Raw genomic sequence first — 27,854 nt, forward strand, 5'->3', positions numbered from 1 at the left:
TCAGGGATGTAGCCTGTAGTCCTATCATACCTCTTCCAAAGCTTTCACAGCTAGTTGACAGCTTATTATGGAAGATGAGTTTTGTCATAAATATGACAGCTTGTTACCCAGAGAGATAGCCAAGCTATCCTCTAATTTTGCACTTTTCCCCCCCAGTGACATCACTGAAAAAAATGTTCCCTTTTGCCAATTTTGTAGTCATTTGTATTCTTCCCTTGTAGTGTTAACAAATGTCTCTTCTCTTGCTCAGTGAGACGAGAACACTTTGCTTATCCATCCCTCTGTGCAAAGTGCTGTGGATGTGCTTACAGCGTCTGTCCTTCTCCGTGTGAGTTCAGATGGGTTTTCACAGGCCTGAATCTTCCCATTGCTGCTCTGTGAGCCATCTCCAGCTCCTCCTGGTGGGACAGGAGGTGATGCAGCTATGCCAGGCTCAGCCTGCCCTGTTACTGCAGCTTCCCCGAGGTGGCCTCTCTGGGTTAGGACCACAGGGACTGAGGGCAGTGGGTGGCAGTGTCCCACGACATTCCCTTGTCCTGCCCTCTCTCCACAGGTTATGCCACTCTCCAGGTTTGCTGGGTGCCTGCCGGTGAAAGAGAAGGGTTGATATTTTGCCCAGGCCCTTAGGTCCTGAACCAAAATGGCAGCTGGCGAGTCCCCTCCCGTAAGAGATGCCTTCATCGACCTGCAGCAGGTGAGGTGGAAATCTGGAAGCAGCAGTGCTTTGTCTGTCCCAGGAACTGCCCTCAAGCCCAGATGCACTCCCCGTGCATACAGCAAGCTGAGGTCCAGAGAAGGCTGAAGGCTGCTTCTGTGTGCCATCAAGTGGTGCTGGCAAACAGCAGGAGCCTCTGAGTGCACACGGTGTCCATAGTCCTGGTGGGATGGGAGCTGTAGGGGCTTTATGGTGCCAGGGGGCAGCTGGGGATGTTGTGGGGAGGCACAGCTTGGCTAAAGCCACTTTGCTTCCTCTTTGTGCCCAGCACAGACAGATTTGTCACAGTTGGGCCTCCTCCTGTTTCCATGGAAACTCAGGAGTCCACAACAGCTCAGCACTGGCATTTTGGCTGTGTTGACAGACAATTGTATCTGCTGCAGCTGCTCAGGAGACAGAAAGGGCAGGTGTCACCTGGTGATTACCCAGCAGCAAAAGGCAGAGGAGCACCCGTAGCCTGAAATGTGAGGAAACTGGGCAGAAAGGCCTGAGGAAGGCATGTCAAGGGAAACGGGAGCCCCAGGATTGCAGAGGAGCTGCGCCCAGAAATGAGTAACTGTTCCCCTGCCCCGTGGGATGCTGCCTGCTGCTCCTCAGAAACCCAGCTCCATGTGCAGGGCACGAGAACCTGGAGGATGGTAGGAGTCTGCAGTGTTTGACTGTTATCTGGCGATTTCTGTGCAGGGCAGAGATCGTGCAGAAAAAGCCTCTCCTGGTGCCGAGGACGATGAGGACTTGGATAAGACTTTATCAATCGAGAGATTTGGGGACCTGATAAGCAAGTCAGCATCAAGCGATCTGGAGAAGCAGAAACGCAGCTACAGTGAGAGAGATTTTGAATGTATGTAGGTTTGAACCATTGTACCCACATCCATTCCTAACCCTTGCTCAGCCCCATGTGTTCTGCAGCCTGTTGCCAGGGACCCACAAACCTTTCCTCCCTTTAGAGTGTCCCCAAATTGCTGCTTATACCCAGTGCTCGCTGCCTTCTGTCAGTCTGTATCAGTGTCCCAATTTCCTGGAGGTGTAGCTCCTGCTCAGCCCAGGTGACACGTAGTTCAGGTCACCTCCTCAATTGGTGTCAGGGACCTCTGCAGCCACCTCTACAAGCTAAAGTTTCCACTTTGAAATTATTTTTCTTCCATATGGCTGCAAAGAAACATCCGAATATGGCTAGAAGCCAGGCTGTCCTCCCCAGTCTGAAAGCAGATGGTTCCAGTCAGACATGCCCATGTATTTCTAAATAGCAACCATGAAACCATCTTATCTGCTCAAAAAAGGATTGAAAATTAGAAATGGAACATGAGTTTAAAATGCTGCAGCTATTTCACCTGGAATCCTCTGATCAGCATGCTCATTCCTCTAATTGCCCTTCCATGAAGAAGGCAACAGTCAGAGTCACTTTGGCTGTAGAATAGGAGTGTGCCCACAAGAGCAGTCATAGGTTATTGCTTGCTTTAGATGGTCACAGTAGGTTGTAATAGTGGCAGTAACGGGCAGGAAGAGCCCCCCAGCCAGCAGGCCAGCGTGTGGCAGACAAGTAGCAATGGTTGAGTGAGTTTCCCAGTCTCTGGCTCTCTGCAATCAGATACTGCTTATTTCGCAGCTTAGCTTTGATAGGATACAACCTTAGGAACATTTTGTTCTAAGTACATCACCAGGCTGTTTTCTGCTTGGCCACTCATTTCCAATTGGTGTTGCAAAAGTTTGCTAGCAACATTCAATTACTATAATGCACTCCAGCTGCTACTTTCTGCTTGTGCCATCTCTCTACAGAGGTTACATTCAAACAGCACTTTCCACCTGAGCACCCACTCACACTTGTGGCTGCAGGGTACTCACTGCTTTGCTGCAGGTTGGATACCTGTACTGTGCTGGCAGTACTTACCTGCTCAGAGCTCTGTGTGTGCACAGGTGTGTGAGTTGGTGCAGAGCATGCAGATGATCTGCTTCAGCATGCATGGCAGAAGCTTCTTGGAAAATTTGCCTAGAGATTTGTGCTGTTTTGTTAGTTTTGGGTGTTTTTTTTTTTTTTTTTTTAATTAAATAGAAGAGTTTTTCTCTCTTTGTTAGAATCTGGCTTGTTTTCTTTTGAGTTCCTGATGTAACCCTGATATCTAGGGCTAGGAATGTGTCAAACTGTGGCTCTCAGAAATTTTATACAGCACGTATTTCTGAAGCTGAAAGATCTGGTGGGTTATTAGACTTTGAAAGATATTCCATAGGCTCATGGAGGTGAATGCTCTATGGAATTAAAAATGTTTCCTGCCCCATTCACAACCAGGAACTTGTTGTTCCTGGTTGTAGGTTCTTTCTTCTCTTTTATTCACTGGAAAGTGTAATCGGACACTGGTTTGGCCATAGCTTTGCATTCAGACAGGCAATGTGAGGAAGAGCATGGGGAAGGAGAGTAGAGGCTGGGTGCACAAAAGCTGCTGAAAGATGGGGAGAAAGAAGAGGGAAGAACAATGCATTCTGTGCTTGGAAAAGGTGTGTTTTTTCCCTCCTCCAGCCTTCCTTTGTGGGAGAAGTGATTAGCTGGCAGAAATGCTGAGGTAAAGGATGGTGCTGCTCTGTTCTGTGCCAGACCAGCCACTTGCCATCACTACACTTCCCTGCAGCCTGAGGCTTGGGCTCTCTGCTGGTCCAAAATGCAGACATTTCTGTCTTGGCGTGATGCAAACAGCCCAGAAGTGAGAGCTGGGCTGTGACTTCAGCACCAGCTTTGTGCACTCTTGGGGCCTTACTTGCTTTTCGTTGCATGAGGGATTGATGCCTGACCTATCCATGGCAGGAGGTTGGGGGATGCGGAACAGGAGTGCATTTCTGTCCACATCTATCTATTCAAAGGAAAGAACCAAATAGCCCTTTGGATGAAAAAGTGGTCATTAAGAACCTCATCTTCCCATTTTGCGTATGTCTGACCATTCACAACCTCTTCTAATTCTTGCCACGAGGCTGAACCAAGGGCTGTGTGAAATATTCCTGCTGTTCCCAAGGGGGGAAACAAGGGAGAAAAGACTTGAGAAACCAAAGGAAAGGAAACATGACACCAGAACAATGAACCTGCCTGGCTCTCCCATGGAGAAGGTTACAGCTTCCATTGAAAATGTCCTTTGAAGGTAGTTTTCACTATAAACAGATTTTGCTGCCATGTCACAGGAAAGCTGGGAAGGAACCAAATCAAAACAGGCTGGAAACAATTCCTCAGGAAGAGCTGCTGAGCAAAGCCGCCCTGCAAAGCGGCTGGTGCCCCCGGCATTTCAGCTGCTCCGGGTGCAGCCCCAGGGGCCATGCATCCTGCAGGCTGCATCTGGGAGGCTTTGTGCCTGCAGATAGACCAGGCAGAAGTGGCTTTCCCATCTCTTGCTGGGAGATGCTGAGCTTACCCTCCTCCCTGCATGGTGCATTGACGTTGGTTTTGAGTGATGGCTCAGAAATTAATTCATTAATTTCATCTCGTTGTGTAATTCCCACGACACCCAGGTCAACTCCATATGAATTTCTCTTTGTGGATTAGTTTGAAGAAAAGTCCTTCTGCCCTGCTTTTTACCCTGGTTTTTAAAGAGAACCTCCTAACTGAGCCTGCATTTCAGAGGCTGGTACCTCACAGAACCTGAGATGTGAATTTATGTTGCATCTGCACTAGAAGTCTCAGTCTGTGATTCCTGTCCAAACCCGTGAGTGAAATAAGGCACATCTATTTAAGTGCAACTAAAGAACACTATGCAGGAAAGAAATGTTTGTAAATGACCCAAACTCTGCTTGTTTGAGAATGTGAGAAGTATTTCCCTGTGTTTAGGAAGGGGGTGTTGTCTCTGGCAGATTCCTGCAGCTCTGCACAGCTGTGTGAATGGCTTTCAGCAGCCTCAGGAGAGCCCTGTCTTGCCCAGGGTGGCAAAACAATGTTGGGGTGGTTTGGCACTGCACAAGGGCTGCCTCCTCAGCTACTTCAGGCTGACCACAGTCTGCCACATCATTGGAAGAGCTTTGCTGTGTCCCTGTGGGCTGGTGGCTCTCCTTGCCCTTCCTGGCCCTTGATCTCCAGACCATGCTGTTTCCTGGAGGGGCGCCTGGCAGGTTCCTCCCAGCCTCTTCCTGCCCCTCTGACTCTCTTTTTCTCTCTCAGTCCACCGCCAAACCTCGCACCACATCCATCATCCCCTTTCCACTCACCTCCCTTCTGCCCTCAAGTTCCAAAAGAGGCCCCCCCGTGCCAGCAGGAAGAAAAAAAGAAGAAGGAAAAAGAAGAAAACCTCAGTACCCCCCTCAGAGGTCACCCCTACCATCCAAGAAGTGGACGAGGAAGGAGGAGAAGAGGAGGAAGAAGAGGAAGAAGAAGAGGAGGAGGAAGAAGGAGAGTCTGAGGCAGAGGAAGCCCAGGAGAAGGAGATCTTTGCAGAGTCTGAGGGCGAAGCTCGTGGGAAGGACACATCCCCTAAGCTGGAGCCCCCAAGCAAACCAAAGGCAAGGCTGGGGCATCCTGAGCTGCCTGAGCAAGGCTTGGAGGCTGGGGCAAGCAGGGGGGAAGGTTGATGGGACAGTAACAGAGAAGTCATTGTCTTGAATGGATGCTGAGGAAAGCGTATGCATGACCATGTTTGGGGTGTAAGACATGAGGGAAGATCAATGTGACCATTCTTAGAAGATATCAGATATGAGGGGGAGAAGTTTGTATAGCCTTTTCTAGGCTGTGGGGATGATGGGAGGGGACACGTGCCTGACCTGGCTCTTGCTCTCAAGGCTGTTGTCTCTGCAGTTCACCATTGGCAGTGATGAGGATGAGTCTGGCAGTACTCTGGCCCCAGCGCAGTTCCATGTGGAAGAGGAGGTGTCCTCCACACCATGCCTCACTGACCTGCTGCAGGACAAGGGCCCTGCCTCCATCCGCAGGTAGGAGGGCAGGTGCTGAGCTGCTGCCACTCTCCCTGGCTTGGGTTGCTGCACAGACCCTGCACTTGGGGTGGCACAGGGAGGTGTGTGGCTCTGCCCAGTCTCAACTCTCCTGCTGAACCAGAGAGACTGTGGAGCCCAGCAACTGCAGCAACACTGCTGCTCTCCAGCAGGATGGTCACTTTCTAGGACTCCTGGGACCTCTTTGTGTTTGTGGGTTCCTCAGGATGTGGTTTTGGGGGCACTGGGTGCACATGTGCGGTAGTTTTTCTCTCTCAGTTAGCTTGTGTTGTGGTGCTGACCAAAAGGCTGGGAAGCACAGTTGAAGGGCATGAGGTTCTCATCTTAGAGACGTGTCCCTAACACATGCCTCAGGTTGATCCTGCTCTGCGCTGTGGGGCAAGGAGGAGCAGAAGGGTTGGTAGGACAACCTCTAGGCATTGGGACAGGTGACTTCTGACTCTGCTACTTCTCAGGGAATTGTTTTTCTGGTCTGGGTGAAGTAATCTCATCCCCTGAGAAGAACCAGTGTCTGCCCCCACTTATCTCATTTTCTACCATCAGTCTCTTTGATCCCTGCAGCCTCCCTGGACCTCGGGAACGTGTTTCTCAGGGCTGGGAGAAGCGCAAGCCCTGGGGCCAGGTGGCAAGTGGACAACGAGTTACCTATGATTTAAAGGAGAGGATGTGCATCGGCAGTATGACCACACTGGAGAGTGCAGCGTATCAGCGTGTCCCCACGGATGAGGCTGAGGCCCAGATGCTGGCATCTGCTGATTTGGATGGCATGAAAAGTGAGATTTTACCACACTATAGCATGTGTGTCCTTTGCATCTACCTGCTTAGCTCTCATTCCTGACAGCTCCACACACAGTCTTCAGCCTCCCCCGACAGATCTGGTCCCCATCTCCCTGTCCCTCAGTCCCCGCTTTTCTAGCTTTGACTCCTCTCTGTCAGCTTGTTTGTATCCAGAACTCTGGTTCCACATCTCCACATGAGCCCAACAACCTCTCCTCCCACCCACCCTGCAGGTGCCAGACCTCCTCCACCCATCCCTCTGCCCTCTCCATTTCAGGGCTCCTTGCCTTTCCCTGAGACCCAGCTCTCTCCTTTCCTGACACACTTTCCCAGTTAGCAGCCCTCTGTGTGACACACCAGCTCTGGGATCGCAGCCACCTGATGTGAGAAGCCTTCCCCCTCCTGCATGCTGCTCATAGAGAGGCAGCTGCCCCTTCCAAAACACATCTGAGGGGACTGCCCCTGTGTGCGCGTGAGGGCAGACAGGAGAGACGTCATGGAAACGCACGCTCAGGGCCTGAGGACATGGAGAATTCAATAGGTTGCTTTGCATGCTGGAGAGGGAGGGAGACACCAGAGGGGAGTGAGGGAGGGAAGCGGTGCTGCACGCGGAGCCTGCCTGTCCCTGGGCATCCAGCAAAGAGCTCGCGGCACAGTGAGGATCCTGCTCCGAGGAGCCAGAGGAATATTTTTCCCCAGGAACATTCTCGGGTGCAGCTATCCTTTCTAGGACCTCACCAGGCCCCAGCAGCTCCATGCCCTGTGCCCAGGAGAGAGAGGCACTGGGGCCAACTCCAGGGCTGCGCTGAAGCCCCTCCAGGGCAGCTCGCTTTCTGCACTTCAGCCTGGCAGCCCCAGCCCCTCCTGGGAAGGTGAGTGGCTCATGGCACCTGACCCCTGACCTTCTCAAGGACAACATGAGCACCCTGCGGGAGGGCGAGGAGGCGGCAAGGGAATTGAAAGAGGGCGGCAGCCCTGAAGCAGCAGTAAGTGCCCGCGTTCGCAACTCGCTCGGCTATGAAGACTTTGATGAATTTGCCTTCAATTTTGAAGACTATGATTTATGGGAGGCCATCAGAAACCACCTGGGTTACCCAGGTGGGGAGCCTACCTGTAAGTACCACAGCAGTGACCCCTGGGTGCAGCTGTAGAGCAGAGCCCCCAGCTGCAGTGCTTAGCCTTGACTCTCTGTTTGTTGTCTGCTGCTCTCCCTGTGTCAGGTTGGTCTGGTTTAGAGAAGGCACTGTCTGCCCCATTGCATGCAACTCGGTGGCTGGGGGTGTTGGAGGAGCTGTCTGGTGTCTGTGTGTTAGTATGAAGTCTTTGTACAGATCCATTTTGTAGCATTGAGGTGCTTCCCTGTGTGCTTCTTTCTCGAGCAGCCCTGGAGGCAGCTGCCCCTTGCTGTTTGTGCCTATCGGGAAGTAACCCACCCAGAGGAAAAGCCTCTGCTCCCAGTCACATATAAGAATAGAGCCATGTCTCCTTCCATCTGTGGCACAAGGTGACAGTGTGCTGTTGCTCTCTGTTTGCTGGAATCTGAGCAGGGCTGCAGATCTGACAGCAGTGCTGGATATCAGGTTCTCAGCTCTGCGCTGTAGACTAATGCCCAGAGAAGAAAATAAACTAGTCCCTGTGTCTGCAGGCTTAAGTGTTGTTTGTGAAAGTAGCTGACAGCAAGCTGACCAGAAGGCTTGGAAAGGGGAAAAAGGCAGGAAGAGTGGGAATTGCAGGGAAGGAGAAAGTAGGAATCCCAAGAGCAAAGAGCATCTTCCTGTTCTCTGCAGGTTTCCTTACCCGTGCACCCCTTGTGGAGAAGTGGCTCTCTGAGCCATCCCAGAGGCTGCACAGAAGGAGCACCTCATTGCCACCTCATATAGGCAGCCTCTTCTCAGCAGCTGAAGTGAGCTGTGTGTGTCACCTTGGGAGGGACGCTGCTCATAGTCATTGCTCCATGGCAGCTGCCCAAATATCCTCATCTGCATCATATTCTGCATGATTCAAGGCATCGTACAAGTGCACAAAGGCAGGTGGCATGGCCCCAGAGCTATCCCAGGCTTTGTAAGCAGGTGTGGGGAGGCAAGAGTGCAACATGGGCTCGAGAGGCTTGGTGCAGTTTCTGGCTCTACCACAGCCTTTTGGTACGATAAAAGGTAAAACATTTAAATGCTGATTCCTCTCAGTCCCAGCATCATTATTTCTGTCTCAACTAGTCCATCTTTGTAAGCCTTGCAGCCCCTGGGGAAAGAATGTCTGCCTATGTGCTTGTACGGGGACCAGCAAGTGAGGATTTGCTTCTGGCTGATTCTGATATTTGTTACTGTAAATTCTTAGACAACTTAATAGGTGCCAAGTTTAAACCATAAGCCTGGAGCTAATTGGCCCCGTCAGCTGTCCCAGGCTGAACAACTTGTGCGTTGAGAGCAATAGCTGCAGGTTCACCTAGGGAAGGATGGCTGCTCTTGGGAAGGCGGAAGGTAGCTTCTTAAAAGTGTGATATGCATCACTTATGCAGTGGGGACATTTGGCTTGCTAGCAGTTAACTGATTCATTGATTGCTACAGCTAATACTGCAGGTGCTTGAAATAGGATGTACTGTACAGTCAACGCTTAATTATTTCTGCACAATAAATCCACACTGTGGATTAATCCTGCAGAGATGCAGCAGACAGATGGCAGAGACAACAGCATCAGGTCTGTGCAGAGCCAGCTCACGTCCAGCCAGGGCCACTTACTCAGCTACTTGATGCATGTTCCTCTTCTAGGATCAACTCAGATCCAGGAGGAACGTAATAGCTTTTCTGCAGAGCAGAGTCCTTGGTGGACCTGAGTGCGTCTCTTTGCATTCCTTTTAATGACTGGAGTATAGGGAACATTGTGCAGGGACAGCTGGGTGTTAGCAGGGATAAGAAATGCAAAGAGCTTGCATTTCTTCAGCTCCTCTCATATCTTCCCTCCTCTTCACAGATGTACTGTAGAAACTACAGGCATGACCCAATCTCACCCTCAAATTCTTACCTGTGTGTTTGCATGGGTATAGCCCTGTCTTTGTCTTCACCTTCCCAATTACACATGCTCTGCTGCATGTCTACATACACTTAGGTGCATAGTTATAGTACATTATCCCAAATGCATGCTTATATATACACTCATATTTACTCACACACGTACTGTCCCACTCCAGGTAGAGCTGGGAAAGCAATTGCTGGGCAATATCTTTTCCCAGAAGCCAGCATAGGGCCCTGACTTTTTAATATGCTGCCTAGCATTTTTTTTAGTCTAACTTTAAGTATTCCAAGAGATGGGGTTTCAGTCTTCTTCCTAGAGGTAATGCTATAGCTTTACATTGGGGCAAATAGGAACAGTGCACCATTCCTGTGATGCTGGGCTAAGAAATTGCTTTCTAGTACCAATGCAACTATTCTGATGCCTCTATCTGAACTTTCTGCTTGAGGATAAAGGGTAATAAATGGAGGAAAGCAGGAGCTAATGCATGAATTGAAGTCATTTTCCTGCTGAGTTGGACTGACTAGGACAGGTACTCTGGAGGAAGACCTTAATCAGTGCAAAGTAACATTTGTCATCTTCAGACTTAAGGTGAATGAGTTATGGAAGCCAACAGTGGCAAGAATATCTTTTGGAAAAGACTGTAGGAGGTGCTCTGTAGGAGAGTAACATACCGATTTGTTGTCTTGGAGCCACCATAGGAATCATGCTGAATCCTTAGATGCTGTCACCGCCTCATACTGTGCTGGGGAGCTTGGCTTCAGGCAAGGAGGGAAGATCTGCTCTCTGGGCACATTACCCTTGGATCTTGGTCTGAGATCCTCTGCTGAGTAAGGACACAAGGCTTCAGGTGCTTGCTTGAGCTTGATGTTCATGTGGGGGAAGCAGCTGTGGGGCATGCAAGAAATGAGAAATCCATGCAAAAGTCTGAGGAAGCTGGAAACATATGTATCAGTGGGCAGTTATTGGCTCCTATTGACACTACAGCACAGTAAGTAGAGCAGGGAGGAGTCCAGCTGACAGCAGGACTTGCATCAGCATGGCAGCCAGTGGGTGAAAATCCCCTGAGGCTCAGTATTGATTCGTGTTATATTTAATTCAACAACCCAGATTTCCAAGAAGCAAGGCCTGGCCTGATGTTGGGCTGTTACTTTCCTTACCAGAGATGCGCAGATATTTTCCTGCAGTGAGCATCGAGGACAGCACAAGGCCTTCAAGCACAATGCTTTTCACTACCTTTCATGCCCAGAGAAAGCTGCAAGTCTTGAAGCCAATTGCAGAAAGATACATGGAGTCTTGAGTTTCACCCCAGAAGACTTTGGCTTTGCCTTGCAAGGAGGTCAGCGAGCCTGCACAGACCAAAGCTGAGTAAGATCACTGACTCTGTGATCTACCTGGGACAGCCCACTCATTCTGGAGCAGGGCTCTGAAATTTTCCCTGTCCCCATGGTCTGAGGAAGATGCACTTCTGTGCCGTACCAATAGGGCTTCAGGTTGCTTTTTTGTTGTGGCAATACAGAGAGGGTTTGTGCACCACTTACTCAGGTACAGCAAATAAAATCTAAAAGCTTTTGCAGTGATGCTCCAGCTTATGCACAGCCCAGGAGGAAATCTTGATCTCTAAAGGAATTAACTCTCAGACATCAGGAACAGTTGAAAGTAGACAGGTGAGGCAGGAAGGATCTCCAGAGGCCAGTGGTGAGTTCTCCAACTGCCAGAGCTTTGCCAGTATAATCTAGAGAAAAAGGTGGGTTTGGATGTGTTCTCATACCAGACAGTGTATTTCCCCTAGACACCCTGGTGGTCTTTTCTCCCTTCCCATGTGTTCAGGCCACCGCTTTGAAGACAACCCTGGTGTGAGGAGGCATCTGATGAAGAAACCATCTAGAAGCCAGATCACCAGGACGAGCAAAAAATTAACATCAACCCCATCAGTTAAAAAAAAAAAGAAGAAGAAGAAGTTGGACAGAAAACCCCATGAGGTATCTATGTGTGGACTTGTTCAGAAGTGATAAATCAGATTGAGAAACAGACATTTATAAAGTAATCAAAGTAGTTTCAATATTATTAATACTTTACATGGCCTTGGTAGGGACATTTCAATCTCTCATCCATTGTCAACAAAAGCTGAAAACACACTTTTCTAATAAAAGCTGAGGTTTCTCTGAAATCACAGTGTTTCAATTTTAGGAAAGACATAAAAAGTTACAGAAATTGTAGTGCTGTATGGGAAATTGGCAACTGTATAATCACTGAATATACAGATGTTATAATTATGAAATAAACGAGAGAGTTTTGGCTAAGCAGGTTATTATACCAAAAAGAGAATAGAGGGAGTGCTTACCCTTGTCCTGGGCTCACTGTGAAACCCCAAAGGAGGGATCTCCAGAAAGAGATCCTTCCCCACTGCTAGCCAGCTCTTAAATGGGTCTAGGAGAGGTGGAGCCAGGCTCCACCCCTTCCAGCAGCACAGGTGAATTGCCTTCACCTGTGCTCTCAGGACTGACTATTGTTCGCCTCAGGTGATCAATCAGAGGTTCAGCAGTGTTTCAGCAGTTCCCATACAGTAATACAGTAATATCACCATCTTCTGGTAAGAAGGTGTGAAGGCCAAACCATGACAAAATGTTAGCGTAGGAAATTTGGGGGGAAACTTCTTACTCTAGCTGAGAAGCAGCCAGAGGACAAAGTTGTTAGTTTGGTAGAGAAGTGCACAGGTTTGATTCACTCTGTTTCCTCTGCCTGCACTGTCTCACTTGTAGCTTTCTGCTGCTCTATGTTCTGGTAAAGGCTCCTGCCATACTGCCAGACCTAGCTGTTTCTGTTCACTGAAACTCTGTTAGCTAAGGCAAGTTTGCCTGAGCATTGCTATAGAACAAGCATCACAATGAGAACAAACCCGAGGCTTTCCACATATTGCTTATAGAGCCATACCCATCAGGGGAATTCTCACATCTCCACTGCTGTTCATACAGGTGTTTGTGGAGCTGAACGAACTGGTGGTGGATAAGAACCAGGAGATGCATTGGAGGGAAACAGCCCGCTGGATCAAGTTTGAGGAGGATGTGGAGGAGGACACAGCCAGGTGGGGGAAACCTCACGTGGCTTCACTGTCCTTCCGCAGTCTGCTGGAGCTTAGGAAGACAATTGCCCACGGTGAGTCAGAAATTGCTTTGTGCTGCAGGCACAGGACTTGTATGTTGCCCTGGCACAAGTTTTGCTGGACAGCTCCTATTGCTGTTTGGCTGCTCGCTGAAGACATGCCAACAGTGTCTGTTCAGGCTCCTTGTTGGATGTGGGAGACGGACCATCCTACAGTCTGTTTTCCGGGATATTGCAACAGCCCAAGGCTGTCTGAGGTGGCTCCTTGCTCTGCTTTGCTGTCCTCAGGCACATGGCACTGCCACACCCAGCTGTACCAGCAGGTTTTGGACCCATGAGGGGAAGGTACTAGAGGTACTAGTGCATCTGGATTTGGGTGTCTTCAGTGTCTTCTCACTGAAGAGAGATGCTTCTCACTGGACCCCCTCAGGGTGAGAGCCTGGAGTGCTCACATCCCACAAATGATGGGATACCAAGTGCTCCTTCAGCTCTCAGACTGCCTACACAGCATCTTATGGTTTCTCTGGGACAAAGGTTTACATAGAGGACAGGAATACCTGGACTTGTGGCATTTCTCAGCTGAGAGTGTTTAAAACAAGAAGGCCCGAGATTGCCTCCAGTGGGAGGAGGGCCTGGCGCTTGTGGGGCTGTTACAGGGCACCTCTCCTCCTGGCAGGTGCTGTTCTTCTTGACCTGGAGCAGACCACGCTGCCTGGCATTGCTCACCTCATGGTGGAGACCATGATAATCTCTGACCAGATCAGGGCAGAGGACCGAGCCAACGTGATGCGTGCCCTGCTACTGAAGCACAGGTAAGTGGGACACAGCTGAGGCCTGCGGGAAGATCAGAACTTCTCTGCAAGCCCCGGGCAACAAGGGAGACTGGCAAGGACTTGGCTATACCTCAGGTGACCAGATCACTGCCTGGTGGGGCAAAGGTCTCTGATGGTGGAAGAGGGCAAGGAGACTGTCTAGAGCAGTATAATGAGGCTACTTCTCCCTTCCATAGCCACCCAAATGATGAGAAGGAGGGCTTCTTTCCAAGGAATCACTCCAGCTCCAGCATGAACTCTATTGTGGGGAACCACCACCACAATCACACCACAGACACCTGTGTGCCCCTCATGGGAGAGGAGCGAATTGAGATGGCTGACGCCAAGGCCCATGAGACTGAATGTAAAGAGGTGAGGATGATGTGGGGGGGGTACCTCTCCTTTTTTCACTCCCTAGGACCACTCTTTGGCCTGGGACAGCACACAGCAATGCTTGATGCCCACACCCAGGCACCTAGGAGGGCTCGTCCTCACAAAGGCTGTGCTTGCCTGAATCACCTGGAGCACTAGAAATCAGGTCACTGTATTACGGTTTTGGGACCTAATTTTAGCCTCATGCTTTATGTGAGTGCTGGAGTGTGTGATGGCTCAGCTGGCCCTGGCATTTGCAGGATGACCTTTTAATGTAAGGCTGCCTCGCTAGTTAAGCAGGGAGCCAGGCATCTGGTGTGGTCCAAGACAAGCCCAGGTGCCAGTGTGCAATGGAGAGCAAGGCTGTGTATGGAAACCAAGGCACAAGGACATGCTTCTTACTCATTTTTATTCTTCCTTGGCAGAAAAATGTGCATGTCCATAACTCTGAGGGGCACCGTAAATACCTGAAGTTGATGGAGAAGATTCCTGAAGATGCAGAGGCCACTGTAGTCCTTGTGGGTAAGAGGCTGCAAACCCCAACACCAAAAAGACCAGTTTAGATCTGAGCCCAGCTTGGGTGCTCTCTCTCCTGAGAGATATTTAGACATCTGGTGTGCATTTCCAAAGTTTAAGTTGAGAAGGAGCTTTGTACACTCTTTCTTGTGGTGGCAACACACATCTTGTTTGTCTGTAATAAACATGAAGTGTGACTGGATAGAATTGGTGGATTGATTTTTTTTTTTTTTTTTAATTAATTTTTTTTTGACGATTAGAAGTACTGAATGTGGGTAATGGTTGGGAACTGGTGCCTAGCTTAGAGGTGAAAGTTTAACCAGTCACCAAAATATCCCATTTTGAGGTTCAGAAGTAGTTAAGTGCCCAAGGCATTCATTACCAGCACTGCTGTAAGGCCTTGTGTTGTCTTCTTCCCAACCTGGGAGCACACCTTGCCACAACTGGGCTGGTTTTGGTTGTTGGTTGCATGTGTCAAAGAGCTTCAAGTTTTGGTAATTAGAACCCAGCAACTGGCAAAGCCTCTGGGATCAGTATATCGTTACCAGGATGTATTTCTCTTTACAAATGAGAGCCATCGGCAGGCAGACTGAGCATCAGTGGGTTTAGTACCTTCTGACCACCACAAGAACAGTCTTCTTCAGTGCTTTGCTGGCATTGAGTTCTGAGCAAACAACTGTGCTGTAAGCAAAGTAAATGTCACTGCCTGTCTAGCAGATAGAAAACTTGGGCAAAGAGTCTTGGCAGCTCAGCTAAGCTTAACCGTGATGAAGCCAGATTAGTTTCATAAATGCATTTTGGGTATTCAGATGACTAAACACTGACCATTTCTGTAGCTTGGGATCCTCATGGCCATTCAGATCACACAGATTTGCCAGTCTAATACAGACTATAGCTCATTGCTGGACACAGATGGCAGAAAGTTCAGTAATAATGATTAGAGAAATAGAAATACTGAAATAGAAATAATGTTAGAGAAATAGAAGTACTCAAACATTTGTGTTCAGCATGGGAAAGAAGCAGCTGGTATGCTGGAGGATGCGGGATTGTTTCCCAGTCTGTTAGGAGCTGTGAAGGCTGCCAAACACTCACGAGATATGGACATTATAAAACAAACTGTATAATTTGTACCTATGAGTCTTTAGAGAACTGGCTTATTTTCATCCAAAAAAGGTCTAAGAACGCAGGGAAGATACGAGAAAACCGGAAGAAAGCTAATAGTGTCAATGCTCAAGAAAGAACATACAGCAATCCAGCACCTATAGGTTGTTTAACCTGACATCCTTTCCAGTCAAAATTATGGCAGAGCTAATATGGCGTTCAATTAATAAAGAGCTAATGAGTAAGAATGTAATTATTGCTAAGCAGTGAGGTTTGTGGGAAATAGGTCATGTTCAGTAAACCTCATTTCATTTTTTTTTTTTTTAAAGAGGAGTTTCTTTGATAAAAGTAAATGCCAACATGTAGGAGACTTCCTTCCATAAGGCACTGGCTTAGTAGTAAACAACCTTCTGATTTAAAATCAGCTCCTTATAATGTAAGTAAAGCTCATGTGTAGGAGATTGAGAAAGTAAGCTAGGGAATGATCAGTGACCAGGGAGACTTTGAACAGTCCTCTTTGTCAATAGTCTATTGGGAGTGCAGGGCTAAGAGAACCTGAATTGCCACTTCCACTAAGGCAGCCCAGTACAGCTCACCTCAATGATTAACTGCTCAAAACGTTGCCTCCTGGTAGGCTGTGTGCAGTTCCTGGAGCAGCCAACTATGGCCTTTGTCCGACTAAATGAGGCCGTCTTCCTGGAATCTGTCTTGGAGGTCCCTATTCCTGTCAGATTCATCTTCGTGCTGCTGGGACCAAGCCAGGCCAACATGGACTATCATGAAATTGGTCGATCAATCTCCACCCTCATGTCTGACAAGGTGAGGAGCTGACTAGCAGTAATGTGGGATAGTTTCTTAGAAATCACTCCTTGGATAAGAGTTCTGAGGCAATGCTGTGGAAAGGTCCAGGTGAGAAAGACAAGCCCAAGCAGCTGGAATTTTTAAAAGCAGCTTAGCTAGACCAAGGTAGGGTGCTCTGTTGCAGAGGGAAGATCAGGATAGACATTTGTCTGAAACGGAGTTGGAGGTAAGGGGAAGGGTTTGTACATAAAAGCAGGAGTAAAGTACCACCCAAAATTAGAAGAGTTGTATTCAGTTCATATTTCACAAACAGAGGCGAGGAGGCCAAGTGATGCCTGTGACCATGATGCCTGGCTCAGGACACACTGACTACACCACCTAGCAACGTCTGGTACTGTTCACCAAGAGTTTTGCCTTCTAGCTAAGCCCTATGGCTGCAACATTCTTGTAGAAGCACATCAGTGCAGGAGGAGAGATGAGGAATAGAACAGGTTTTCTTTCAGGCATATGTAATGCTAGAAGTTCCCCATCTGGCTAGATGGCAGGAAAGTGAAATTCATTATTTTGGTAAGGAATTAAAGGCAAAGAAGAGATAATCTGAACATCTGTTGAATATATCCAAGACAGGAGAATAAAAGTTCACGGTGTCATCCTGGCTAGTGCCTTCAAACTATTAACTGAGTAACAAGCCTAGCTCTCTAGGACTGGTAAAAAGTCCACTCAGAGCAGGTGGGCTGTAGGCAACAAGAGCTGAACAGTCCCTTCCCAGGAGTTGCATGGAGCTCAGCTGAGGCTGTTCTGAGTTAGAAGAGATGAGCTGCCATATTCTAGCTTCAGTGCTGCATTTGTGGACTGATCGTGCTCATCAGAGCCTCTGCTACTCTTGCTGGATCAGGGGAGTCAGCAGCAGCAGCAGCCGAGACTGTCCATTGCAAGGTTACATGGTGACTGGCACCAGGAAGAGAGGATGGTATCATTTACAGCTTGAAGTTGTGGCTCCAGGGAGTCTGTGTACTGCAGAGACTTTAGCTATCCCTACCTGCTTCACAGGCTGTTCACTTGTTCATCATCTTACAGCCCTTTCAGTAAGTAATGCAACACTTCCACCTGTTCACCAGCCACCTCCCTACTATTTATAGTAGCGCTGTCCCCTCATGATCTTTAATGGAGCCCTTCTTTGTCATCTTGTCCTTGTTGTCAGGAGCATCTCCAAACCTTTCTGCCTGGTTTCACCTGTGCAGCTTCTCTCCTGTTGTAGATACCTGTTTTCTCTTCCTCTACCATTGTAATAGTAGCAGAATCAACACAATGATAAGATGTTACAAAAAGGAGGATACTCACTTGTCTCTGAAGATCGAGGCTTGCAGAAAGGGATCTCCAGCAAGAGATCCTTCCTTGGTAGCTGTCAGCCCTTAAATGAGGTCTAAGCCAGGTTCCACCCTTCCAGTCAGGTGAATTATGTTCACCTGTACTTCCAGGGCTTTTCTCCAGGTGCTCAATTGGTGGTTCAGGCTGTGATTTGGCAGTTCTCATACAACCATATTTTCTGTATAGGCACCAGGATAGCTAAGAAGCACAGGGCTGAATTTGTTTGTAGGAGAGGTTCCACCAGGGGAGTTGTGTGCTCTGGTGAAATGCGTAGCTAGCAGAGATGCTGCAGAAGCACAGTTTGGGGCTAGAGCAGTAGGGCTGAGGGAGAAAAGCAAGCAGGTCATTGGGAAGGATAGCACAGGAAGGGAGGAGAGATATGGTATTAAGTGAGATATTGGGTAGAAGAACAGGGAGGGAAGGTTCAGAAAGGTGGGTCATGGAGTGGCAATAGTGATACAAAGAGCGAGTGGAGGGAGTGGGCTGTTGCTGAAGGGTCACAGGAAGTGATGATTCTAGGCTATAGATGACTGAGCACAGGCTTGGTCTGAACCTTCTCCTCCTTTTTCTTTGCTCCTCCCAGCATTTCCATGAGGCTGCGTACATGGCTGATGACCGTCAAGATCTCCTCAATGCAATCAATGAGTTCTTGGACTGCAGCATTGTCATTCCTCCATCTGAGGTGGAGGGGAAAGACTTGCTTAAATCCATTGCCACCTTCCAGAAGTTGCTGCTGAGGAAGAGGAAGGAGAGGGAGCAGAAATCCATGAAGGAAGGAGATGTCCAGGAAGCCAAAGGTCTCTCCACTCACATTTGGGCAAAAGAGTTTGTGCCTAGTGCCCTGCGTGCCCCAGTGGGCCTTCCCCTCACAGAGCCTGGCAGAGGGGTGAGCAGGGCCTGGCTCCAGCAGTGGGCAGTCGTGGTGGGGGGCAGAAGGCAGGGGTATAATGGAGGCAGGACAGAGGCTGTAAGCAGCTGGGGACACCCGGAGGCTGTGGGATGTGCGGTTATGGGAGGCCAGATTAGCATGGCAAGAGGAAGATCTCCATGGGGTATGCAGAAGGGCAGCCCAAGGGGGGCCCTGAATTCCCTTGCTCAAGCCCTGCCCTCCATGCACCTCCAGAGCTGTGTGAAGTGAAAGCTGAGGAAGAAGAGGAGGAAGCTGAGGATGACCCCTTGAAGCGGACTGGAATATTTTTTGGAGGTCTGGTTCGGGACATAAAGCGCAGGTACCCCAAATACCTCAGTGACATCAGAGACGCCTTGCACAGCCAGTGTCTCGCAGCCGTTCTCTTCATCTACTTTGCTGCTCTCTCTCCTGCCATCACCTTCGGGGGACTCCTAGGTAATGGGCCTGCTTTCTGGTCTGCTCTTTGCACGCTGGAACACTGGCTGTGTCTGTGGGATGCTGTGCAGGGGTGGGCTTTGGTGTCGCTTACTTAGGGAGAATGGACGTGCTGCACCATGGTCACTGCCTTGTCCTCTCCCTGCTGCTTGGCCTCTCCAGCCTCAGCCCACTGCTTCTTTCCAGGCAGAGCCCAGGGCTGGGGACGGCCACTGGGAGCCATCTCCCCAGTGCTTCCTGGACTCCATCTGCACTCCATGCCCAGTGCAGGGGATGTCTGACTGGTGGGATAGACCTGCCTCTATGTGGAGCTGTGTCTAGAGACTGCAGTGATAGTGTGTCTGGGCTGTAACACTCACATGTTGTTCTCTTTCCCAGGAGAGAAAACTGAGGGTCTCATGGGGGTCTCCGAGCTGATAATCTCCACCTCGGTTTTAGGGATCCTCTTCTCCCTGCTTGGAGCCCAGCCGCTCCTGGTCATTGGCTTCTCAGGGCCTCTGCTGGTGTTTGAAGAAGCTTTTTACAAGGTACTTGTGAGGCAGCATTCATTCGTGGCACCCACTCACTTTGCTGATGCACTGGAGAGGGCAGTCAGCATTTCCCAGGTCTCCACAGGGGCTGTGTTATCTGGATGCTGTGGATCCTGCCAGGCTGTTCCTAGCTCAGCCAGCGCTGGTTCTGTTTATGCTGACCTGCTTCACGTCAAACTACTGGGACTTCTGTCTCCCGTTGCTATTTCCCATGGGCTGTCCCTGTTGAAATGTGGCAGTGGTAGCAGCACTCTTTATCTGCTGAGTGCAGTTGAAGCTTTCTCCCCCAGCCCTGCATGTCATTCTTCCTGACGTAATGAACACATGTAGCAGCATCCTAAAATACTGCTCCAGAATATTTTACCTATGACTCCAGCCTTGAAATTGCTGTTCTGTGCTGGATGCCTGTGGAGAGGAAAATGCCTTTTTCCAGCAGAGTCTATGGTCTTGATGGGGAAAAGAGGAAGGAGAAAGCCTGAGGAGGCATGAGTAATTTATTACCCTTGTCATTTCAGTTCTGCCAGACACAAGGCATCGAGTACCTGACAGGCAGAGTGTGGATTGGTTTGTGGCTCATCGTTTTCATCTTCATTATTGTGGCAGCCGAAGGAAGCTTCTTGGTGCGCTACATCTCGCCCTTCACCCAGGAGATCTTTGCTTTCCTTATCTCCCTCATCTTCATCTATGAGACGTTCTACAAACTATACAAGGTGAACCTTCCCCTGGGAGATGGGTTGCCACGTCTCTTGGGGTCCCCAGGAATCTGCCCCTTCAGTATATGAGAAGCAGCAGAACAGGGGCATCACAGCCATATCTTCCCTAGGAGTTGTGCAGAGCAGCTCTCTGCTGGCCTCCTACAGCCCAGCACAACTGACTCCTGTGCCACCAGAGGCTGGCAGGGTGATCCCTAACATCTGCCTTCCACTCTCTTCCTGCAGGAGGCATTAAAGAGAGGCCAATTCTCTCTCTTCAGCTCTCTCCAGCTGGATAGGTTGTGAGGCGAGGTGACAGATGCTGAGACTGTCTGCATCCACCATCTAACTATTCTCCCTCCCGCCTTTCTGCAGAGCAGATGCCTTCCACATCCCCTCATCCCCAGTAGTGACAATATCCTCTGTCCCTCACTGCAATGACTGTGCCTGCTGCTTCTCTCACCTGCCCAGGTGTTTGCAGAACATCCTCTGCTGAAGTTTTACCCACCAAATGTGCAAAGCGGCCTGAACGCCAGCATGCTCTCTGCAGATGCCATGTCACTGGGAATCAGGATGCAGCCCAACACTGCTCTCCTCTCCCTCATCCTCATGCTAGGCACCTTCTTCATTGCCTTCTTTATGCGCAAGTTCAAGAACAGCCGCTTCTTAGGAGGAAAGGTGAGAAGTTTGTGGGGCCAGATGATGGGGATTGAGAGATGTGCCAAACAAATAAAGCTTCTTGCTGCAGCCCTTTGTTCCTTGTTGAAAGTTTGAATGAACTTGACTAGAGCACTGTGTCCCCTTTGTGTCTTATCCAGCCCTATGTGATCATAACTGCACCTTGAAGTGCTGCTTTGCTCTGTGTGATGCTGGTACCATCACCCAAAGAAACACAAACAATTGCTTAAACGCCATGCAGATAGGATGGTAACTTGGCTGTGGGTGAGAGCTGGCTGTTAATCATAGTATCTTCCCTGTCCTACTCCAATGAGCCTTTCTGAAAGCTCCTTTGGGCCTTGGGAAAACTCCTTTGGTTGGATACACGTCTGTTGAACTGGAATAAAAGAGGACGAGCTTACAGCTTGTTCCCTTTTGACATTTCTATACATGCAAGGCATCTGTGTTATACCTGGAGCCCCAACAAAGTAGGCCAATTGGAGCAACTGGCTGATCACGCAGGAGTGGCTGGAGGACTGTGCCTTAAGGGGCAGTGGGATGCTCAGCCCCATGGACCAGCACTGCACTTCTTGTCCTGCTCAATGACAGTGCTCAGGCTCACAGCAGCACTTACCCCATCTGGCCCTTGGCATGGTGGGTGCAAGGAGCCAGCACGTGCTCTTTGCCAGCAAGGGTGTTTGTTCCACAGGCTCGGCGGATCATTGGAGACTTCGGGATCCCCATCTCCATCCTAGTCATGGTGCTGGTGGATTACACCATCACAGACACATACACGCAGGTATGTGCCGGCGCTGCCTCAGAGCCCCTCCTCCAGCACAGGCAGTGATCCATGCCATGCCATGGCCTGCTCTTGTGCAACTGGGGATTTACATTTCCTGCCTTGTTAGTCATGACAGTGCAAAGCAAACAGAAACGCTTCCCTCAACCTTACTCCCACACTGAAAAGAGGCTCTGAGGGTCTATCTGAGATGGAAACCAGAGCTGTAAGGGCTGGAGTGCTCCAGAACCCCTCTGATGTTCCTGCTGTTAGTAGGGGAGGTTTTTGAGAATCAGAGAGAACCAGCACAGTTAATTCCCTCTTAGTAACTCTAAAACCTCGTATTTGATTAACAAGACATAACCAGTTTATTCACGCTGAAAAGGATGCCATAGAATAGTTTCAGTGGTGTATTCAGTCATATTTTTAGTACTTACATGTGTATGCTCTCCCTGTCTGTAGGCTACTAAATATTTTCATCATTTCATCTCAAACACAATGATCTCTTTCCCAGCTTATGCACAAACATAAATGCTATGAAACATAGCCACCTCACAGATTTCCTTACCCCCCCCCTCTCTTTTTTTAATAGATGCACTGTTAAATCTTTGTTTTGGTATTTATTTCAACTAACATCAGGGAGAGGGTGAAAGGCAGTTCCTGTCTGGCATGCAAGCTTTTTATAAAGGCAGTCCAAGGCTTAATGGATTCCAAGTGTATTCTTAGTAATTTAAATCTCAATGTAAAATCTGGCTTTATCAGACAATAGTAAAATCATACGCTTTGTTACATCCTTTTCATACCCCTCTATGCTACTACAGTTAATATCAAAAGCATTATCACTTCAGTATTAACTCAGCATATGTACAAAGCTTCCTGAGAAAACAGTACTTAGTTACACAGCTTAGCTCATGTACAAGCATTCCAGAAATATTATTCATACTTATGCTGATTAACATAAATGCAAATCATAAACTCTCACTGCATTGTTCGTGCAGACAGATAGCAAGAGCTGCTGTAGAGCACTGCAGAGCCAAGAGTTTAAGTGCTGGTGAATGCATGGTTGGGCCCATGGAGAGAAGGGACTCTGTGTGGTCTCTGATGGGAGTGCAAACTTGATATGCCCTCTGAACATGCTGAGAGTGAGGTCATTTCCAGAGAATGTGGCCAGTTCCAGGGCCCACACTGCAAAATTAATACTGAAAAATGTCTCAGGAAAGGCTTGGTGTTTGGAAAACCACCTCAGAGAAGAGTTACCAATCCAAGAGTGTTTGGAAAACCACCTCAGAGAAGAGTTACCAGTCCAAGATGCTTGGTTTATCCAAGCAGAGGTCAAGGAGCATTTTAAACATGATCTGCAAGCCCTGACATGTGGGTGAAGTTCCTGAGAGAAGATAGATAACTGGTCTCTTGGACAAAACCCAAGTGAATTCCAGGAGCTAAAAGAGGAAATGAGACAGGCTGTTGTTAGAAATGGGGGACATGGGATTTTTTTTTTTTTTTTTTTTTTTTTTAAAAAAAAACACACTGAAGTGGATAACCCTTGAGAAAACTCAAATCAGGGTGGTGTCCCATCACTAGAGGTGTTCAGACCAGGGTGGCTGGGAGGATCAAGGCTAGTGGGCATGTATGCATTGATGAATAACTGCTCGGTTTTGTGGCTACACCATCAGAAGCTGAATGTCCCATCTGGCTTGTCGGTCACATCTCCTCACAAGCGTGGCTGGTTCATTCACCCCATGGGCAGCAATGGGACCTTTCCATTGTGGATGATGTTTGCCTCTGCCATCCCTGCTCTTCTGGTCTTCATTCTTATCTTCATGGAGACACAGATCACTACGTGAGTACTTCCCCTGCTAATACCCACTGTCACTAACCTTTGGGCAGGCAAGGCTGGGATGGGATGGTCACTGGTGCCACTGGCATGGAAACATACCCAGCATCCCAGTGGGATAGCCAGGGCAGGGTCCTGCCTGTTTTAGGCTGTAACTTCTTGGGTTCTCCCATCATCTCTCAGCTCCCCTTAGGATACTGTATAATCACAGAATCACACAGAATTGTAGGGGTTGGAAGGGACCTCCAGAGATCATCGAGTCCAACCCCCCTGCCAAAGCAGGTTCCCTACACCAGGTCGCACAGGTAGGCATCCAGGCAGGTATTGAACATCTCCAAAGAAGGAGACTCCACCACCTCCCTGGGCAGCCTGTTCCAGTGCTCCGTCACCTCACTGTAAAGAAGTTCTTGCGCACATTTGTGCGGAACTTCCTATGCTGCAGTTTCTAGCCGTTTCCCCTTGTCCTGTCTCCACTCACCACTGAAAACAGTCTGGCCTCGCCATTCTGCCCCCCCACACCTTAGATACTTATAGACCTGGATCAGGTCCCCTCTCAGTCTTCTTTTCTCAAGGCTGAACAGACCCAGTTCACTCAGCCTTTCCTCATAGGAGAGATGCTCCAGGCCCTTCACCATCTTCGTGGCCCTCTGCTGGACTCTTTCCAAGAGATCCTTGTCTTTTTTGTACTGGGGAGCCCAGAACTGGACACAGTACTCCAGATGATGCCTCTCCAGGGCAGAGTAGAGGGGGAGGATCACCTCCCTCGACCTGCTGGCCATGCTCTTTTTAATGCACCCCAGGATGCCATTGGCCCTCTTGGCCACGAGGGCACACTGCTGGCTTATGGCCAACCTGTCATCCACCAGGACACCCAGGTCCCTTTCCACAGAGCTCCCCTCCAGCAGGTCATCCCCCAACCTGTACTGGTGCATGGAATTATTCCTCCCCAGATGCAAGACTCTACACTTGCTTTTGTTAAACCTCATCTGGTTTTTTTCTGCCCAGCTCTCCAGCCTATCCAGGTCTTGCTGAATGGCAACACAGCCTTCAGGCGTGTCAGCCAATCCTCCCAACTTCGTATAATCAGCAAAATCAATGGATATTAAGATATTATAATCACAAAATAAACAAGAGAGTTAGGCGAAGTAGATTACGATAACAAAAGAGAGTAAATTGAAGGCTTACCCTTATGCTGGGCTCACCCACAAAACACCAGTAGAGGTGATCTCCAGAAGAGATCCTTCCCCACTGGTAGCCAGCTCTTAAATAGGTCTAGGAGAGGTGGAGCCAGGCTCCACCCCTTCTGGCAGCACAGGTGAATTGCCTTCACCTGTGCTCCTCTGGCTGACTCATGGCTCGCCTCTGATCAATCAGAGGTTCAGGCCGTGACTCAGTAGTTCCCATACAGATACGATGTGGTGGTGATCTGCTTCAAGCAGATCAAGAAGGAAACCTCTAATTTAAGGTTGGCTTCTGCCCTTCCTGTGCCTGTCCGTCTCCTTGTTGTCCCCATGTATGCCCTTCATACATGGGGGATGTACTTCAACGTTCAGGGAGTGAACGTTGTCCCCAGCTGCATTGCTGTCCCTGGGCACTGATGCTTCCTGTGATGCAATTGTGCCTGACTGACGCAGGCTCTTTTTCCTCAGGCTGATTGTGAGCAAGAAGGAGAGGAAGCTGTTGAAAGGTTCTGGCTTCCACCTGGACCTGCTGCTCATTGGCACTATGGGGGGACTCTGTGCACTCTTTGGACTGCCCTGGCTGACCGCAGCAACAGTGCGCTCTGTCACCCATGTCAATGCCCTGACGGTCATGAGCAAGGCCATCGCACCAGGAGAGAAGCCCAAGATCGAGGAGGTGAAGGAGCAGCGTGTGACAGGAGTGCTTATTGCTGCCCTTGTCGGTGAGCCTTTGTTTGGGTGAAGTGGGAGGGTCAGGGCTGCCCACTCAGATCTCATCATGCCTGTGACCCTACCCTACTTGCAGGGACTGCCCCCACCTAACCTCACAGCAGCTCCCCCAGCATTGGTTTTTCTCCAGCCAGACCCCTCTTGAACTCTTGGGGAGCTGGGGGCAGAGTGGCTGGCATGGGATGAGCTGTGCTCTGAGCTCTGTCTCTGCAGGTCTGTCTATTGTGATGGGGAACATGCTACGGCAGATCCCGCTGGCTGTGCTCTTTGGCATCTTCCTCTACATGGGGGTTACATCTCTCACGGGCATCCAGCTCTACGAGCGACTGCTCCTGATTTTCATGCCATCCAAGCACCACCCTGACCACATCTATGTTGTTAAGGTGAGTGAAGGCAAGCTGCAGGAGAGTGGAGGAGGAAGAGGCAGGCAAGGGAGGATGGTGCCTTCTTGGTGATGTTAGCTTTGATGACCTCTTGGTGATCCAGGAAGGAGGATGTGTCCTTAGACTGGATTTACTTCCCTAGGTAAAGACGTGGAGGATGAATCTCTTCACCTGCATTCAACTGGCCTGCATTGTGCTGCTCTGGGTGGTGAAGTCTACGGTGGCATCTCTAGCCTTTCCCTTTGTCCTGATCATGACAGTGCCATTGCGACGCTTTGTGCTGCCCCGCTTCTTCCACGACAGGGAGCTCAAAGCCGTAAGCAGACAGCTGTCCTTAAGTCTAGCTCAAAACAGTGTCGTGAGGTTTAGGAGATTGGGCAGACCAAAAGGCTTGGAGATCTGTGGCCACCAAAGCTTTGTCTTTCCCTTCTGTATCTGGTAGTCTGGGATGGGTGGTGGCTTCCTCTGAGTTTGTAGCCCTGAAAACATAATGTGGGATGGGTGGGCAGCCAGAAGGAAACAGAGAATCTCTGTGTACAGAGACATGGAAAAAAGGCTTGCTTTTCTATCCTTCCTCTCATTTGTGGCTATTTCATCAAGGAGACACCCTGTTTCTGGAGGCAGCAGCAAGGGCAGCACACCATCTATTTGGCAGAGGAGCACTTAATCACAGTTTCAGGATGCTGGCAGCTCCTCAGGTGATGCCTCCTGAGCTCTTGTTGAAGAGCACTCTGGAGCTGCAGCCAGAAGCATGGTGTCCCTCTGGGTGCTACTGGCAGGGGAGGAGCTGCTGTGCTGAACCAATGCCCAGTGCTCATGCACTGTCAGAATAAGAATGTTTTGGGTTGGGGAAGCACCAGTGGGCAGGAGGGGCAGAAAAAAGGGGCCTGTTGGGAGGGAGGGAACAAGAGCTTCGCTATTCCTGGAACTGGTGCAGCTACATTGCATAGCTCAATGCACATTGGCACACTGGGCTGCTGTGGCCTTCAAAACCTGCTCTCTGTCTCTCCCAGTTGGACTCGGAGGATGCAGAGCCGAACTTTGATGAGGATGGCCGGGACGAGTACAATGAGCTGCACATGCCTGTGTGAACTGCAGCCTGCCCTCCCTGCACTTGGGATAGGCTGCTCACACCTGCTTGTCCCCTCGTGGACTAGTAGGAGACTTGCCACAAGTCGAGCAATCTTGCCTGGACCAATGAATGGCTGTTCCATAGCTCTGCAGGAGGCAGCCCCTGCTCCTGCTGTCCCATCGCTCACTCAGCAGAGGCTGCTCGTCTCTCTCTCCTTTCAGACCTGAGGGGCTGAGAGGTGCCTCTCACATCCCAAAGCTGTGTGGGTCCAGAGCGCCTGTGGGTCAGGGGTCTGCCCTGTCGCTGCTGGAGGCAGCCTGTGTTCAGTCTCTGGGTGGTGAAGGGGAGCCATGCCAGCTGGTACCACTGTGTCCCATTCCATTTCCATGAAGTTTGGGTGTCATGCCATGATGCACTTTGGGCAGTCACAGGAACAGGCTGTCTGTGCACAGACAGTGGACTCCGCGCAGGCTGGGTGAGGACACCAGCCTCTATGCTCAGCTAACAGATGCCTTGCTCCTGCTCTCTCTGTTCTTGCAACCAAATTGCTGTCCTCTGCGCCTGAGTCTGGAGCTCCCGGGGAAGTAATGCCAACTGAGCTCTTAGTGTGTGCTCCAGCACAGGGGTGAGGAGATACCAGTGCTCTTCCGTGCTTGGCACAGCTTCCACTGCACTACTGGGACAGGCACTGCTGTATCCTGGCATCTTGCAGATGAGGGGTGCTCTGCAGGTCCTGTCCTCCAGGCTTTCAGCTGGAGGCCACTCTCTCACAGGACTGGTTTCCACCCTTGCCCAGCATTCAGGAGGCTATTTGTCTCCTCATAATTTTTCCAATACTCCTCCCAGTGCTGTTTTCCTTTTGGGAAGAGATAAACAGGTATCTTGAAGCCTTGGGTGCATGCCCAACAAACAACAAAGGTTACAAGAGGTCCCAATCTCCATCTCCCTGTCCTTGAGCACAAACCACATTTAGGAAATCTGTAAGAGATACGGTGCCGGAGCATGAAATAGTCCTGTGGTCCTCTCTCTTTCCCTGTGCGGTGATCACTGGTTCTGGCTCCTCGCAGCCCTACATTGAAGTCACAGAACCCCTTGGCCCATTTCAGCTCCCATGCTGGAGTGACCCTTCATGTCCATTTCAGCTGGAAAGAAGCAGCATTCAGCGTGCC

General features: G+C 49.7%; 1 protein-coding gene across 1 annotated transcript; it reads left to right on the forward strand.

Moving 5' to 3' along the window:
• Positions 1-640: 640 nt before the first annotated feature.
• SLC4A3 (solute carrier family 4 member 3) lies at positions 641-26,704 on the forward strand (the record flags this gene model as incomplete). Its single annotated transcript, XM_079539253.1, has 22 exons — positions 641-694; positions 1,400-1,556; positions 4,845-5,182; positions 5,475-5,608; positions 6,191-6,402; positions 11,243-11,394; positions 12,388-12,568; positions 13,191-13,326; positions 13,524-13,698; positions 14,124-14,220; positions 15,950-16,134; positions 18,068-18,281; positions 18,608-18,829; positions 19,208-19,356; positions 19,875-20,069; positions 20,523-20,729; positions 21,418-21,507; positions 23,160-23,326; positions 24,970-25,223; positions 25,444-25,613; positions 25,756-25,929; positions 26,627-26,704. The coding sequence occupies 22 exons, from the start codon at positions 641-643 to the stop codon at positions 26,702-26,704; spliced, it is 3,741 nt and encodes a 1,246-aa protein (XP_079395379.1).
• Between the last annotated feature and the right edge of the window lie 1,150 nt (positions 26,705-27,854).

This window comes from Tetrao urogallus (genome assembly GCF_951394365.1).
Source record: "Tetrao urogallus genome assembly, chromosome: 8".
In the NCBI taxonomy this organism is placed as follows: Eukaryota; Metazoa; Chordata; class Aves; order Galliformes; family Phasianidae; genus Tetrao; species Tetrao urogallus.